Source organism: Aptenodytes patagonicus, chromosome 4 (assembly GCF_965638725.1).
Source record: "Aptenodytes patagonicus chromosome 4, bAptPat1.pri.cur, whole genome shotgun sequence".
NCBI lineage: Eukaryota > Metazoa > Chordata > Aves > Sphenisciformes > Spheniscidae > Aptenodytes > Aptenodytes patagonicus.
In genome coordinates, this window is record NC_134952.1 from 58,949,691 (window position 1) to 58,967,012 (window position 17,322).

General features: G+C 36.8%; 1 protein-coding gene across 2 annotated transcripts in view; it reads right to left on the reverse strand.

Annotated features, from left to right (window-relative positions):
• Nucleotides 1–17,322, reverse strand: part of TBCK (TBC1 domain containing kinase) — a 116,584-nt gene that overhangs the window by 32,324 nt on the left and 66,938 nt on the right. For both annotated transcript variants that reach the window (XM_076336856.1, XM_076336858.1), the window contains exon 23: nucleotides 2,707–2,882. In XM_076336856.1, coding sequence (XP_076192971.1) covers nucleotides 2,707–2,882 — 176 coding nt within the window. The remainder of the gene's footprint in view (nucleotides 1–2,706; nucleotides 2,883–17,322) is intronic.

A 17,322-nucleotide genomic window follows, 5' to 3' on the forward strand; every position in this document is an offset into this window, starting at 1 on the left:
CCACTGCTTACAACTAGAAAAGAAGTTTCCCCATGGCAGCAAACACCAGTAGAGGACACGTCTGAAGAAAGAGATAGATAGTTCCAGGATTAAGGTTAAAAAAACCCCCAAACCCAAAAAAACCCCAACCAAACACCTTTGGGTGTAAATAGTGTATTTCACCAATAATTTCAAACTTTTTTTAGCAGTGTTGCTCAAACCCCTGAGAAGTGTCATCTTATAAAGACAAATATCCAGAAGTGCAGAACTGATCACAAGTGAGAGGTAGCTCATTAGTGGCTCATGTTACACAGGATTTTTGAAATCTGAACTATGGCTCCTGACAGAACCATAACATACTTGGCTTGTACATATCTGTCTCAAAGTCTGACACACAAAAATACAGCACATGAGAACAAACACATTTGTAGACTGTAACTTAACATATGAATTGGCTTCCTTGTCATTCAGGTGTCCATGAGATAAGTTTCCTCTTTGCTACAGAAAGAGCCTGAATATGTTCACATATGTCTGTATAAATCACATAACGCTGCTCCATAAGATGAGCTAAAAAACCCAAACAACCCTACAGCAATACCCAAAAGATCCAATACACTTGACCGTCAAAAGAAGTTAAACCATCAGTTATGCTGCAGTAAATGAAAAGTGCTTTGCTGTTAAGTAGAAAGAAGTAGAAATGAAAGAGAAGGCAATAGAAGTTACGGTATTTATTTTTCTTCTCTGTAACATACCAAAAACATTAGCTTAATTTCTTGGAAATTGTGGGATGGATGAGCCTAGTTACTGGCATTATAAACAAACACAACTTCTGGTATGAAAATAAAATTACTGTCGGGAAAAAAACACCCCAAAAATTTCTCAGGAAATGGAAGAATACTGAAAGAAACTTTGCTTGACCCAAAATAATGGATTTTTATCTCTGCTATAAATATAAATCTTTGTTCTATTTAGTGGTTCAGCAGACCATTGCTGCCTTCACCTGTCTCCCTCCTTGCTATGTCCAAGTCCCTTCACTCTTGCTTGGACACAGAAAGGCACAAGCACATCCTTAGGACTGAGGAGACTTGCCTTTTTACTCTCCTGTCATCATAACATTAAGAAAAGTCAGCACATACACAAAAACATTTTCACTGTTAGCACTGTCAGGCATCGGACCAGGCTGCCAAGAGAGACTGCATAATCTCTTTCCTTGGAAGTTTTCATGACCCTACCTGACAGAACAAAGCCCTGAGCAACCCCATCTGAATTCAGTGTTGGGCCTGTTTTCTGCAGGAATTTCTACCAGACGACTTCCTAAGGTCCTATCTGAATTATTCTATGAACGTGCAGCCCTTCGCTCCTTCAGAAAGTCTCTCTACATATCTCTAGAACAGCACAGCAGCAGTTGTGTTGGCTACAATTCCTGTTATGACAACAACCAGTATTCTCCTGTCATTTCATTTTTCTTCCCAATTGCCTTTCTACATCCACCTATTATTTCTTAAATCCTGTAAGCTCTTTGGAGTTTACTTTTGTTCTGTGCTTGCATGTCTAGCACTTGGAGTCCTGGATTCGTGGCTAAGGCTTCCAGAAAATACAGCAATAGAAATAAAATCAAAACTAAAGTAAAAAAACAAGAAAATGACTGAATATCAGACTCAGGTTTAAGGACTACTTAGAAATTAAGATACACTTGAGTAACAATACACTTCTTAGTTTCTTAGTAGTTAGGAAAAACAGATATAAAGACTAAAATCTAATGCAATTGACCAAATAGATACAGCAGGTCTATATATTCTTCCCCTATTATTGTAATGTACTCATGAATGAATTCTGATTGTAGGAGAACGTGGAAGGAAAAAAACCAAAATAAAAGTGTTTAATTTTTAAGAGACTGACTAGATTTATACTGCTGAGAGGAAGGAAAGGAATAATTTCAAATCACCATTCTTCAGATGGTGTATTTGACAAGAGAAACAACCATCAGATTCTACCGGAGAGAGAAGGGAAAAGTATTTTTGCTAAACGGAGTATCTATTTAATGCAGATATACTCTTAGCCACTAGTTGTTCTTTGCCAAGACACAGGCATAACTCACATACTACCTCTCAAAATAACTTGAGCCATACCTTTAACCTGACATGCCAAGATGGAAAAAGCAGCCAGAGCTGCCTGCATCACTTTCCAGTTACCTACTTCTCACTGGCAAACTGTTCTTTTTACTATTTCTCTCCTAAGATAAAGCCTCTTTGTAGTTCTGCAGGTGAGCCGTGGACATTGGTCTGTTGTGGTAACAAACACCACAGAGCTGAAGGAGCAGGAGTTGGGAGAGGCAGAAACACGGCACAAGAAGAAATAACTTTATTGGCATGTACATCAAAGAAGCTTAAGTTCAAAGCAGTGAAGTTAAAAAAAACAAAACCAAACCAAAAAAACTCCACAACCTTTCAGTTAATGCTTATTCATTGCATTGGATTGTTCATCAAAATTAATAATATGGCATAGGCTCTAACACTCTGCACTAGCTGACAAATCAGAACATCTGATGAATGTGTCAAACCCCTGCGCTTGGAAGTGACAACATAAATGCCAATTTATGTACCCACCAACTGAGGTTTGGTGGGTATTTTCTTCCTGTCTAAATTTTAAAGAGGAAAAAAACCACCTGGGGCAGGAGAAACATGCAATCTTAACAATTCTCCCCCCTCCAATTCCCAGGTCACTTACTAGGTCACTTCGAGGTGCTTCCTGATAGTCTGCTGAAAAGCAGGACATTGAACTTCTTGTGCCGTTGCTCTCACTGGCTTGCCGTGGAGGCTGTGCATATTGCCTGTATGTAGCACTCTTCGGGGTCCAGCGAAACAGGTTGATTGACTCACGAACACAACGCTCAATATCAATCTCTGATCAAGGATTTAAAGGGAAAAAAAAAAAAAAAGCAAGCATGAAAAATCAGTAAAGCCAATTAACCTAGCTATGACATTGCTAAATATACATATATTCATTTATACCTCTGTCTCTCTCTCTCCCCCCCCCTTAAAGGACATGTAGTTTTAAAAAACATTTTCCCATTCAAAAAAAACCTTAGGTTTTTTTAAATGAAAAACTAGCAAAGATATTTTAAGCATTAATTTTATCCCTAGTTATGTATGGAAATCTGTTTAAGAGAAGTGTAACAGAACTTTAACCAACGCAAAGAGAGGAATATAATCAAAGCCTAGTCATTGTAAGGCATCTTCATTAAATGTCTTTGCAAGTCAGACTATTGACTCTTAAATGTAAGTACATGCAGTACATCAGAAGTACATTTCATGCAGTGTATGGACATCAGGATTTTTGGATCAACTGAGTGTCTTATTTGTCAATTAAATACTGCTACGAGCCAGACTGAAAGCTTTCAGTTGTCGAACTTTGTGTGGCCTGCCATTTTGACAAAGCTACATGTTATCTATTTGGTGGAAAACAGGAGTTCTCAACACTAATTTGTGCTTGATGGCAAACACAATGGATTTGTTTTAGAGGTTGTTTGTGGTTTTTTTTTTTGTTTTTTTTTAAATACAGTCCAAAACCCAACCAGACATTCACAGTGAAACATTCTGGCTGAAGGAGTGAAGTGCTGTGTGTGACAAAATATTACTCAACTTGGAAGGAAAGCAGACACCCATCAAATGGGAAGCACCCTAAAATAAGCTGTGTTCAAATAGAAATTACCAAAGCATAATGAAAAACATATGCAAAATAAAAAAAAGTAAAACTATTACAAATATTTTCGCAACACTAAGCATCCTGCATGTATCTATCTTCTAACAAGATGTAATGTAAAAACCATTTACTTTTCTATCACTATAAAAAGACTGGTTAGTTTTGCATCTCCTGTCTGCAGTCTCACGAAGAGAAAAATGATCCTAGCTTGCATTTTATGACAAACCTATTGTAGTGCATCAGACAAACAATGGGTATATTAGCACTTCTTGTGTCTGTCCCAAGCATCTTGGATGATTCATTACAGCACTCACAATTTAGAAGATCGAAGCATCAGCTTCTATGAAGAAAATAGAGGCACTGTAGCCAAGCTTTATCTGTATATCTCAAACAGATTTGATGCATTGCCATCAATCATTCATTGCCATCAACAGATTTGATGAATTGCCATCAATCAGGGAGTTACTCCAGAAACCTCAGTCATTAGGAGGGTGGTGAATGAAAGAAGCTGAAATTGAAGCTTGGGGCAGAATATTCCAGCTGGATGAGATTATTTACTTTGTTTAAAATCTGAATGCATGATGTGATCTATTAATCTCCCATTCAAAAAGCTGTCCGTATTCAGGTAGGATACAACCTGCAGCATATGCTTTAATTCCACTGAAGACAACATGCTTATGTGCTATCTTGCTTCTGAAATTCTGAAAAATCTCAGACTAAAGCTGTGGTTTACTTAATTTTAATTCTAGCTCTAAAACCTTTTTGTGGATGTGAAAGTAAATTGCAATTTTCCTTAACCATATCAGGTTCCCCAGCTACTTGGGATAATACTTGCCAGAGATAAATGGACAATGTGGTGTCTCAACAGTAACTAACAATTTTTCATTCTGTGATGAAAACATATTAGATTTTTCATTTTGAATATACTGTAATGGAAGGTTGTTGTTTAGTATCATTCCCAAGGAAAATCCACACAACTGGAAAATTTTACACAATTTCTAAATTCAGGTAAAGACAGCAGATGCCTTTCACTGGTTATTATTCCTAGAGCTCAGAATACACTCTGAAGCATGGTCATTCCAGTCGCACTTTCTCTACATTTCTGAAGACTCATTTTATTTATAAAAAGTTGAGAGTTTCAGTTCAAGACCGTAGTACATTTACGGGTTTTGTTTCTTCTGTAAAGAGACTGCTACAACTGTGAGTTATAGCCCTGTCTCCTGAGATTCTTAGCTAAGGAAACGTTAGCAGTACTTTTGTAGTAAGTGAGATGAAAGCAGAATTTAGCCAGTAAAAAAAATAAATAATCTGAACAACACTAATTAATAGCATGAGAAACATTAGGTTGTGTGAGGGCATATTAGCCTACAAATATCTGAAATTGAAAACAGAACTGGGGGATGGAATAGGAACGCTATGTGCAGTAGAAAGTTATGAAAAAGCTGAAAGCAAAAAATGCTTAACTCTGTTAATCTCAATGAGATAGACTATAAAAATATTTTTTCTAGAAACAAGCTCTAATTCCAAAAGGAATCCATTTAGAGAATTGGAAAATGCAGCAATGGGTTTCCCTAAAAATGATAACCAGTTCTCACACATCAGGGTGTAAGTAAAAAAAAATTAGGAGACAGTTGTTCTGTGATTCTTGGCTGTTTGGTTTCTCATTTCTTCTAAGCAGCATTTCAGGAGGATAGTGGCCATGCCTGAAAATGAAATTCCATGGAACAAGAAGGAATTTTAAATGGTTTGTGAGGGAGGCCATCAAAAGCCTAACACCAATTTACAGTCTGCTGATTAACTGATCTGCTTCTAAGTAATGCAAAATAAAAATATAACAAGGAGATTGTAGTTTCCACAAATAATAATAATAAAATATATATGTATGCACATAGGCACATGTATGCATATACATGGGAATGGTCAACATTTATTACCCACAAGGGAGACGACTATTGGTAGAGAAAGAATTTGCTTGCATTCTTTTTTTAAAAAATTAATTTCAGGATACTGGAGTTTAAGTCAACATTAAACTGGTGTAAATATTTACTGAATATTAATTAGTCACATTGCATGAACAAGCTTCACACTTGAGTCACCTTCAAGCCAGTCTTCACCCTTTGTTTGAAATTTTACTTTAAGAAAAATCACTTCCCGTCAGTAACTAAAATGCAATACTATCTTTTGCAGCCTTGCTGGATAAGATCTTTTCTCCTCCTTTTGGCTAATAAGTAAGGGTCTGCTGTGCTGCTTCAATTCCGATTTCTTCCCATGCCCTTTCAAATACATGACAAATGAGTCAGTCTCCGATTAAAAGTCCATCTTTTGTTTTCACACCAAGACTTTGCATTCACACAGTATTAATCCTGCTTATACTCTTCCTGCTCCCAACTAACCATGTTACAAGCCAGAAAACATTAAAGCTTACATATTATTAAAAACACACTGTTGGTATGTCAGAAGTGCAAATATATCAAGCCAGCGCCTAGATTCTTGAGCAGGACTATGGACAAATGAAGAGAGTACCTCACCAGGATGCCAGACTACTTGTCATGTGCAAACAACTTAGAAGAACATCCTTCTGAGAGCAGGCTCTGCATAAATCTCAGGGCGCCAACAAGAAGCAAACAGAAACATTTAGAAAGGACAGGGAGGGCCTGCTCACTCATGTACATATAACATCTCTGTGCTCTCCAAGGTCCCAACACTGGGGTGTTTTGTACTTTAAAAAGCACATGCCTTCTGTTTTTATTCATACAAATTATTTTGCTGGTAAATCTGTAACGAAAACGTGCTGACATAACATGCTGTGATTAACTGTGAAGTGTGCACTGAAAAAATTTAAGCCTCATAATATAAATACTATCGAAATAAGTTCTCATTTCAAAATTTAGAACATCTTCAAGTAGTCTGGTTTTCCAAAAGTGTAGATTACCTGCATTTCAAAAAGTCAAAGTTGGCACCCAAGTACCTAGGAACTAAAAATCACAAGTTTCATTTTAAAACATCGGTTTTAAGAGTTCTGGCTCAACTGGGCTCAACTGAGCTCAAGTATTTCACAGTCAAGCAGCAATCAAGCCTTACAGGAAACAATTCTATGGCACCAGCTAATTACTCCATTACTTGGCATCAAAAGACTTTTCCTGAGATTTCTAAATATGCAAATAATACAGGAATTGAAAAAGACAGGGGTGGGGAAGTAAACAAAAAGTAATCTAACAGTAACATCCTGGTTTTGGCATGGCCTCATCCCAATATTAAGCCCACTGAAATATTTTGCTCCTTTCTGAACTAAACTTCCTGGTTGCTCTAAAATGTTATCTCTTTTGCTTTGTTCGTGCTAAATTATCACTCCCTACCAAGCTGCTGCCTCCCTCTGTCAACAGCCTCAACTGAAAAGGATGGCTCAGCCTGACATAGCTGCTTTTTAAGCTACATACATTTAGTGTTTATTATTATAGATACAGGAGAGAAGTAGATTGCACTTGAAACAGATGTTAAAAAGAAAGCATCAGTTTAAAGGCAATACACCTGTGACAAAAGCACATGGAATTTTTTATTTTTACAGCTAAACCAGACGTGCATACGTTGTTCACAGTAAGTGAAAGTAATGGAGAAAAACATAACACGAATGGTTCTTTCTTAATGAAAATGTACACAGACCAAGTCTTTGTGTGCAGTTAATCAATTCCAGAGCCCTTTCCTTGGGTAACAGGACACCAGTTAAGAAATTTGGCCAAAATAAACTGCTGCATTTTGGAAACAGCCCAGGATTATCGGCTTGGTTTGACCTCTCCATCACAAATAGTTTATTACTACCCTGTCAGGCAACATCAGCTTTCACCACACAGCCACATAAATAGGCCAGAAAACCTCTGTGCTATAAAAGCAGGGAAGCTGAACAGGTCAGTCAGTTCAATTTCATGATTCCCGCTCTCACAAGAAGTAGAGGTGAAAGGCCATAAACCTTTTCTTTTCTTTTCTGATGACACAGAAAAAGATACACTAAGGCTAGATATTTAAAAGGACAAATCTAGGAAGAGAAGTGACATTTCTAGCCAACATCTCTGTATCTATTACTGCTAGAAGGTTTCTATAAACGGTCAATGCAAAACTATTCTTTTTATATAATTTATTTCATACATTACAGGATAGTTGTGTTATTTCATTGTTTCGCGGATAGTAATTTGCTCTTACTTACATGCATCAGCATCTTGGGACAAAATTTCAAAGGCAACATAAGTATCAGTCATTAATTTTAAAACTCTTCAGCTAATAAGATAGAAGTCTGTTTTTCTTTCTACATGGATGCAAGTTGTGCATCTTTCAAGAGCTGCTGGAAGGACAAATGCTATCAACGAAGGAGCCATCGTATTTTTTTGTGAAACACAGCAGGTGTACAGAAGTTGCATTCAGCTAGAAAAATGATACGATGCAGAAACAAAGGAACAAACTATGTATGTCTTCAGACAGATTGCATGTTGCACAGCTGTAATAAGGATCAATAATTTCAATGCTGCATTGACAGGCTACCTTGTCTGAGACCACATTACTCTACAACACTTTCAGTATCTTGGAATAAAAACTTCTCTAGACAGTTCTTCACAGTCAACATTGTTTACTATCTCTGGATGATATTGCTGTTTTCAGTGTATGTGCAACTGTTATCTTGCTGTTGGAAAGCAAAGACAACAATTTAAACTATTCTTGAGCCTGAATGCTCACACACAGCAGTTAGTGTATCAAAAATGAAATACTCCAGGCCCTTGCTTGGTGAAAGCACATCAACCATCTGCATGAGGGTTCAGAAACACTGGGAAAAGAAGGACTTTTGTTTCTATGTAATGAAATCACATGCAATGTCCAAAGAGCAGAAAAAGAACTTGTTGGTCTCTTGTCTTCATCCATAAAGGAGATGTTTGAGGACTGAGAAATTCAGAATGTATCCAGATAAAGAGTTCTGTAGCGGAGGGTGTTATGAAGGTAATAATTCAAGTAGAAATGACATGTCTATGTGAGACACTGACACTTCTGCTGAGACCAACAGATGGTATGTTTGCAGCCTGTGTATAAACAAAAGAAGCTGAGAGGAGAGTTATGGAAAGTACAACTATTACAGTACCTGCAGTTATGCAGTTGTCTGGACCAGTTCATGCAACACTTACCAAAGTAGTGAGCAATAGAGAGAAGCAGCAGTAAATGCTGTGAGTTATTCCCTGAGACATTAGACTGCATAAAGGACAAACATGAATCCTTTTCTTACTTGTGACTGTAAAAATTGCTCTGACTCAGCAGTTTAGTGAAAAGATTTCATAAAGAATGCCTTCCAGTATAGAAACATGATGATGTCCTGCACTGATAAAGATGAGCAGGGAAGACACAGAATGATGAACGATTGTACGAAGAGTAAAGGTTTACTGTAAGTGAACCACCAAATGCTAAATGCTATGTCTTACTGAGAAAGAAGACTGAAATAAATTAACATAAAGACTGTAATGTCTGCTAAGCTCTGACAGGAAAGTGTGTTTTAAACAGTTTTATGAGGTCTGCCATGGCTGTTTAACAGCCGACATTTCTACAAACTAACAAAATGTTAAAGACATCTGGTCTGGCCCTAACATCAGATTAGGATACCGGCCAACAACAGAAAGACATGAATTTACACTGTATAATGGAAATAGTCAGATGGAGGCTACTATGCAAAACCCGAGAGATACACAATAAGGTGAAATAAAGCAGATCAGCAGAAGAATGAACATTATTTCATAGCTAGATGATAACCGTCTACAGAAGATGCATAAAAGGACAGGTTTACAAAACTGCAGGGATCAGCTTAGAGGAGAAACTTGTTAGAAACACACAGAGATGAGGAACTTGTGCCACCAACACAACGTCCAACAACATTCAATTTTTGAAGGAAAAACATTGTTTTGGCTCTTCTGTGGTGTATGGTTTGTTAAAATCTTTCTAAAACTGACTCAACAGACATTTAGCACTCTCAAATACCAGTGAAACTCACCTCCTTTATCCTAACTCTGTGTTTCACAGAAGTAATATGCAAATACTGAAGCTCAGTATACATTACTAAAGATCATGCCGTCTAAGTTTCTACCTGGGTGGTAGATAGGCGCCCCTTCAGCTGTTTCCCAGACACAACAGGTATAAAATTGTAAAAAACCTCTACAATCAGAAGCTCTGACCAGACCAAATGCTTATAAAACTGATCAATCCGGAAAGAGCCATAAGTAGAAGACCTCTGTATTAGCATAGCTCTCCTCTTGTTAGCCTTCAGAATATTTTTAAGGAAATAATATGAAGTAACTTAGAATTTGTTTTTGAAATAAGACAAAAATTCAAGTAACCTTGAAAAGGGGTATCTGTTGCCATGAGAAAAGGATCAAAAGGCTCTCATTTGTCCTGTTGGTTCCTAGACCAATAATGGAAAAAAAACTTGGGGCAAAGATTAATATAGATATTTACATCTGCCTAAAGAGTATCCTGAACCATGTAACACCCACAAACTACCACAGAGCAAGGAACATATTATTCAAGACTGAAATGATATCCCACAAATACAGCAACTGTAAACAGGAAGGGTAATAACCATCTTGCTTATGTACCCATGCTTAAAACTGCTTTTACTTCCAAAAAAATGCTCTTGTCATTTGGTATTACAGTAGGTAACTTACTCAGATGCAAAACTTTCAGTGTTTACCATTAGTCAAGTCTATGTTAGTGTTTCACAGTGCAAAACTAGTAGCTTTAGTATCTAACATCAGGCCAACCTTGTCAATATACATTTCTAAATGATTTAAAGTTTGCTGCATAATTAACCTACTCAGAAGTCATGGAAAAAAGTTCCCCTATTCTCTGAAAAAGCTTTCTAACACCCCCCATCTGAATTTACACATGAAAATATTTAAGAAGTACATTCCTAAATATCATATTTTTATAACAAAAAAACCAACCCCCCCCCCATGTTTAAGACATTTTTAAGTTTGTGTCATTTCAGGGTTACATTCCCAGCAGACAAATTTCTGGTTTATACTCTCATCAGCTTACATGATTGCTGGATTTGTTTCCTTAGAACTATGCTATGCTGGTGAGTTAAAAAAAAAAAAAAAAAAAGGAAAAGTGTGGTTTGTTTTTTTTTTTAAGCATAAGGATTGAAGAATCAGCAAGAGACTGTCTAGCTCCTTGCCTTGCTCTGAAGCCAAATGATATGTAACTAGCCTATCCCCTACAGATGCTTGCCTAGAGTTTTTAAATTTTTGCAGTGACAGAGGTTTCACCTGACACACCCCTGATGGGTACCTAGCCTATTTATCACCATTTTCAGAATACAGACAACATTCTTCACATAAAATACAAGCTTTGCCCAGTTGGGATACCTGTCCTTCCTGAACAAGTTTTGCCTTTCAATGCTAACAATCCGGTCCTGAAATTTATTCTGAGCTTGCAATATCAACGAAGTCTTAGCTTTAGGTACAAACCCTGCTCTAGTTCTCCATGTTTAGTTTTGGTCTTTCTGTTGATTTCTACTAAACTCCAGCTCTTAATATATTAAGAACAAAGAAGTTTGGATAGACAGAATCAAATGCCTCACGCAGATTTATAAAGGCAGGAGTTTAAGTTCTTTGAATATGGGAAAGTAGACCAAAGGGAACTGACCACTATCCCTAAGTATGAGACAGCTGAGAATTCACTTAAACAGACCTTGTTTCTCAGTCCTTATTTTGGCAGAAAGATTTTTCTAGCTCTCAGCCTACACTGCCATTCCAATTCTGTATTTAAGGAGTTATGTGTATCTCTATTAACAACACTGGATATATACACCCCCAAAGTATATCTACAATCAGAGATGTGCTGCTAATGTACATTTTAATCAAGGAATTTTAACACTGAGGTATTTGTGCAGGTCATTTTAAAATCTTCCTCAATTAACAATTAGAGAACTAAAGATTATTGGGAAGACCATTTATACCTGTACAGGCAAACACACTCATTCAGCATAACAAAGATATAAACAGATACCCTATTAGGCACCTTGCTCTGTCAGCAACATCTTCCATAATTGTAAAAGGAAAAAAATATAGTGCACACTCTTGCTTTCTAAGCACTAGTCTAATCCTGAACCAGTTACGCTCATAATTTTAATGAAACAAACAAACAAAAGGGAAATATTTTCCCAAGACATCTTTGTAAAGAGAAAAAATAATAACTTGCCACATCTAGAAGCAAAGCTCAGATGAGAGTGGCCTGAATTTTGTCATTCCATGCCTAAAAATGCTAGTATGTTTGACAGTGTGCCTTCATGTACTTCAATTTTATTCCAGAGTAAAGGTGTACAAAATACTACATGACTAACAGCTGGATTATTCTATTCTCTGAAGTCCCCTTTTGCCATGAAAAGTACATACAGGTTCTATCCAGAAAAAGGAGGCATAAACTGTGCCTCAGACTGATTTTAAGACATGCACTAGGGAAGTTCTACTGATGAACTCACTTTTCACCCTTTTTATGAAATACCACCTCTTGAGACAGACAGCCCTTTGCTAAAGGATATATATTTGATTTTCTTCTGCCAGTAACAACTACAGGCTAGCAAGAACAGTAATATGAATAAAATAAAGGATTTTGGTATTTTTTTCCTCAGTGTGTCACCCACCGCAGCATGTCTCTTTAGTGTCAAGAAGGTAGAATGTATAAATAGAACTGCATTTTGTTCATGTCACTACAAGTGGAAAATGTGAATAATTAAAGAATTCAGAGCTTCAGGTAAAATGACATCAATATTACAGAGTTTGACACTACTGAACAGCCTTGGTGAGCCGGTATGCCCCAACAAATTGCTCTGCTTCTGTACCAAAGCCAGCTCCCAACCCACAGTTGGCTGTAAGCTAGTTAAAAAAAAAAAAAAGGCAGCAAAACAAACAAAACCCCACTTACTAGCAGCTATGCACAGTTTCTGCTTCATAAATGCCATTATTTAGCAACAATAATCTTCAGGAATTGTATTATAAAACACACCTGCCACTTGCATCTAAAAAACCACCTAACATTGCAAAGATGAGGAATATGTTCAGAAAAAGATGTTTCCATAAATATCAGTCGGACCTACATCTTTCAAGAAAAGAAAACTAGAAATGTGCTTTCCTTTTTGCTTCTGATGTCTTTTGATTTTTCCAATCAATTTTTTTATGTTATAGCACCATTATCATGCGCATCATGTGAGAGACCAAACTGCTGCTTTTCTTCAGATATACTGTAATTTGAAAAAGCAGTCTAGCTTCACTAACATCATGATAAATTACCTTGCAGTGTCATCTTCCATGGGGGACAACAGTTTTGAACTTGGGCAAGCTACAACAAAGCCACATGTCAAAATTTCATAGCCGAAGTTATGAAAAAAGTTTCCTTTTAAAAGAGCTATTACAACATCTATTCCTCAGAGCCTTAATCTACGCAATTTTCAAAAAATTTTCTACGCATTTTAAAACTATACAATAAAAAGTCAAACCCTAATGAAAACTGTCTATTACCTTTGTTTTTCTGCTGCTCACTGGCATACGGAAGACCACACTGTATCTCTTTCAGTCTCTTCAGAGTTGGTTTTTTGATCTGAGAGTTTGCATTTTTATTCGAGAAGTGGTGAAACAAATGGGAAAAGACATCAAACACCCACAAACTCAGCTTTGGCTTGGTGGCCAACTGCCATTTCTTCCTCCTACCAAATCTTAATTAACTAAATGCTGAACCACCAGAAATTCTGGCATGATAAAAGTGTATGAATCACAGATGTGGGCAGACACAGGATTTTCAGGAAGAAAAACAGCAGAAAGTAAAATAGTAGCTACCTAGGGTTGGTTACGTATCTAAAGTAAAGTTCTCTGAGGTGTGTCTAATTCTACTGCTGTCAGCAGAAACACATCATTCAAAACTGCACCATACAATCTTAGTGTAGAATTTCCACTATTTTTTAATCTGTAGTCCATTTCTGAGCTGGATGTAATTCTTCTAAGCATTTACATGGCTTTCACCATCATGGGATTCAGCATTTTGGCACATCACTATAATGGCAACAGACATAATTGTTTCTCCCAAATTAGAGAAGCTCTGTTCCTTGGAGAATCATTTTTGTGGTTTGGTGATAGCTAGATCTTTGACTACATGTTGCATCTTAAAGCTACATGTCTGTGTCTCACAAAGTAGAATCCTCTACATTTTCTACTTCAACAGTTTGATTGTAGCTCCTCGTTGCACTGGATTGCTTTTCCACAGCCAGTCTTTCTGGACTTCCTACCTGAGGCTGAGGTTCTTCCTTTGGAAGCACTAACCTGGAGTCAGCAAAAAGACACCTTCCTAAGGTGCACAGCATTAAAAGAACAAACACTTCTCTCGCTCTGAAATTACAGAAGATGAGGTTATTGTGTGAACTAACCTACAAGGCTTATTTGAAAGTATGTTTTCTCTCATGTCTAGGATTGGCGTTTACCTATTCTCTAATAGCATCTGTCCCCATCTTTTGGTAGTTGTTCTGTCCCTTCTCAAGGCCATAATTCATCTCTGCATGTCAGTGATGATATTGGCATGGATCTCTGGAGGAAGATCTGTTTGCCAGGCCCTATATGGCACCCATTCCAGGTGGGAGTGAATTGGTCTACGGGATCCTTCAACTGTTTGCAAAGAGCTGTACATATCTGGATGCTTCCTTCCTGGGTCTGTTTCCTAACAAAAGGTGCTGGTGACTTTGTACTACTTGTACAGTGAGTAATGAACTTAGTAATCAAGTCAAGCTACAATAATAATTTTTGAGTTGCATAACGTACATTATCACACAAACTTACAGCAAGATGTTAAAGACCAAGCTATAAGCAAAACAGCAAGTTTTAAAGTAAAGTTACTTATACAGTTGGCCCTCGATGCATGAAAGAGCCTTCTGGATTGTAAATCTGCTGATACGGAAGATGCAGACATATCCAAACTGGCTTAGTACAAGCCAGTACTGGTCCAAAAGCAGAGTCCTGCCTCTGTTGTTGGTACCTCAGGAATCATGTCATAGTAGTGCCATCCTTACCATCCTCATTTTTCTGCCACATTCTCCTGCTATGTGTCAGACTTAGATAAAGGAAAAACAAAAGTAATGCATGCTGTGTTTGCTCTGTCTGCATCACCCAAATAGGATGAATTTTACTAAATCTCAAAACTACACATAAAGAATTAGCAATGACTCCAGGGATGGTGTTGTTTGTCTGTCTCAAACCTCCTAAACCTTCCCTGGTATTTATATTGTTTGAATAAAGTTTATACTTAACAGAGCTCCTTAAACACAAGGGGAAAAAAAAAAAAACCAAAAACCAACATATGAACGAACAAATGAAAGAGAATTAAAACAACACCTTGGAGTAGTAATTTCCTAAACAATCTAATTCTATTTAAATTTTAGCTGTTGCTTATATGTCCCCTTTATACAGCCCCACGAGGAATGAACTAGGACATTTGTTGCTACAGTGAAGGGATTTTCCAGTATTCTTAATTAACCAATTATTTTGTCAAATACTTCAAAGAGATTTCCTAATATGCTAGAATGTTGTTAAAACTATATAAAAACCAAACTAAAATTTCCAATAGAGCTCCCCCCAAAAAGCAAGTAATGCCCAAAATATGGCCAAAGCTTTGAGACAAGCATTGGAAAGGGTTTTCAGAATCAAGTAATCAATAATGGCACTGTGCCCCTTCTCTTTCCTCACACCATTAACTTTAAACAGTAATTGAAACTGTTATATGCAGTGAACTGGAAATAAAGCAGTGGTTTGTTTGTTTTTTTTTTTTTTTTTTAAACTTTAAATATACATTTTTAGAAATAGCTACTGTAAAACCAAGAAATCTTAAAAAAGTGTTCCACAAAGTTGCAAGATTGCAGTAAAATAGCTTTACCAGCCTGGAAAGCAAGTTGCTTTCACTGGCAGCCTGAGAGTAAGCCATTCCAGCTCACAGAAAGCTTAAAAACCACAGGAGTTTCAGACTATTGAGCAACAATTGATTTTAGATTGAAATTATTGCAGATGTTTTAAACAACATAATCTCTTCCTCTGGGTGACCCAGTTTCAGGTGAAGGTTGTTTGTAAATTACTTTCAGAAAATTCTCAGGCATGGCACACAATTTATTTTAACCAAAATAACAGAAGTCCTGTTTGGAAGACACAGGTGACAAAAAGCATAAGCAGTCAATACTTCTTAACCAGAAATAAGACTCAGGTCAGAAAGAGAAGGCATGAGGCTATGATAATTATATGTTCAAAGAAGTTACTGATTCCAGAAGTCTCAGCTAGACTAATAACATTTAAGTCACACTAGGATCGTCTTCCATCCTTATTCTTTTTTTCCTTAGTAGTCAGTTTATGATATGCTTTGGATTAATCTCACAATATTCAATTGTGCCACTGCTGACATCCAAAATATTGCAGACATCACCAACATTTAAAAAAAAAAAATCAAATCTTTTCAGAAATACCATTCTACCAAAACGTTTCCTACCAGTTATCAGCAAAGTTGTCATAAACTATAATCAGCAGAAAGCATGTAAATTATAACACTACAGATTTTAGTGATTTAATTTCATTATATAAACAGACATGTATTATGAGAACTAGTGTGTTCTTACATGTGACCTCAGCATAAAGTACTTCAGCTGTCAGTAAATCAGCTGGTTCAAGATAAATTGGAATATATAATTTAGAACCACCCAAGGGAAAAAAAATAGGGAGAAGGGACCTTAGGCAAGAAAATAAGTTAAATATTAATGAATCTATATTTAACTAAGACATACAGCTAATAGATGGGGGAAGAGGGAAAGGGGAGAGAGACAATCTTTTAGTTTAGCACTCACCTTTCAGACTATCTGAAGATACCCAGTTAAATTTAATATGGGCATTTGAAATGACTAAGCCTATAGACTGAAAATGAAAAAACCCACGCCATAAGAAATGGCCTTATTAAATTTCTTATAAATTAAAAAATACAGTAGCAATTGCATAGTATTATGCTAAACTGAAAGGTAGCAGAAAAGCAAAATTTTGAAATCCAGACACATGTTCAAGGGTATACAGTGAGAGACAGAATTTGTGGCAATAATATTTAGAGAAATCACAGAGCTTCATCTGTGAGAACTCACTGAACTTCTGAGAGACTGATTTATGCAACTATGAACTTAGCCTCTGCCTGCTTGCTGCCATATCCTAGGCTACTGCTAACCTCTGTAAACTCTGCAGTTGTGGAGACTGCCACACTTAACAAGAGCTTTTAAGCTTAAATGCTCTTCCAAACTTGATTCTCTCATTCAGTTCTTTTTCAAAAGAATGACTTCTGTTTAAATGAATTATGAATGATTGAATTGCACACATGGTGTTCAAAAAGAATCCACTAAATCTATAATTAGCCCACAAATTAGCCAAAAGTTAAAGTTATCTTAAGAAAGGCCACACAATTAAAACAGTGTCACCTCTTAACCAAGACGTATATTATGTTAGTAAGATCCTGGGTTGGAGAGAGGGCATTAATACAAGAACGTAAGCATGTTCTGGGTGCAGTAGCCTTCCGGTTCATGTGTTATATAAATATTAGTCCATCACAAATGGAAACACA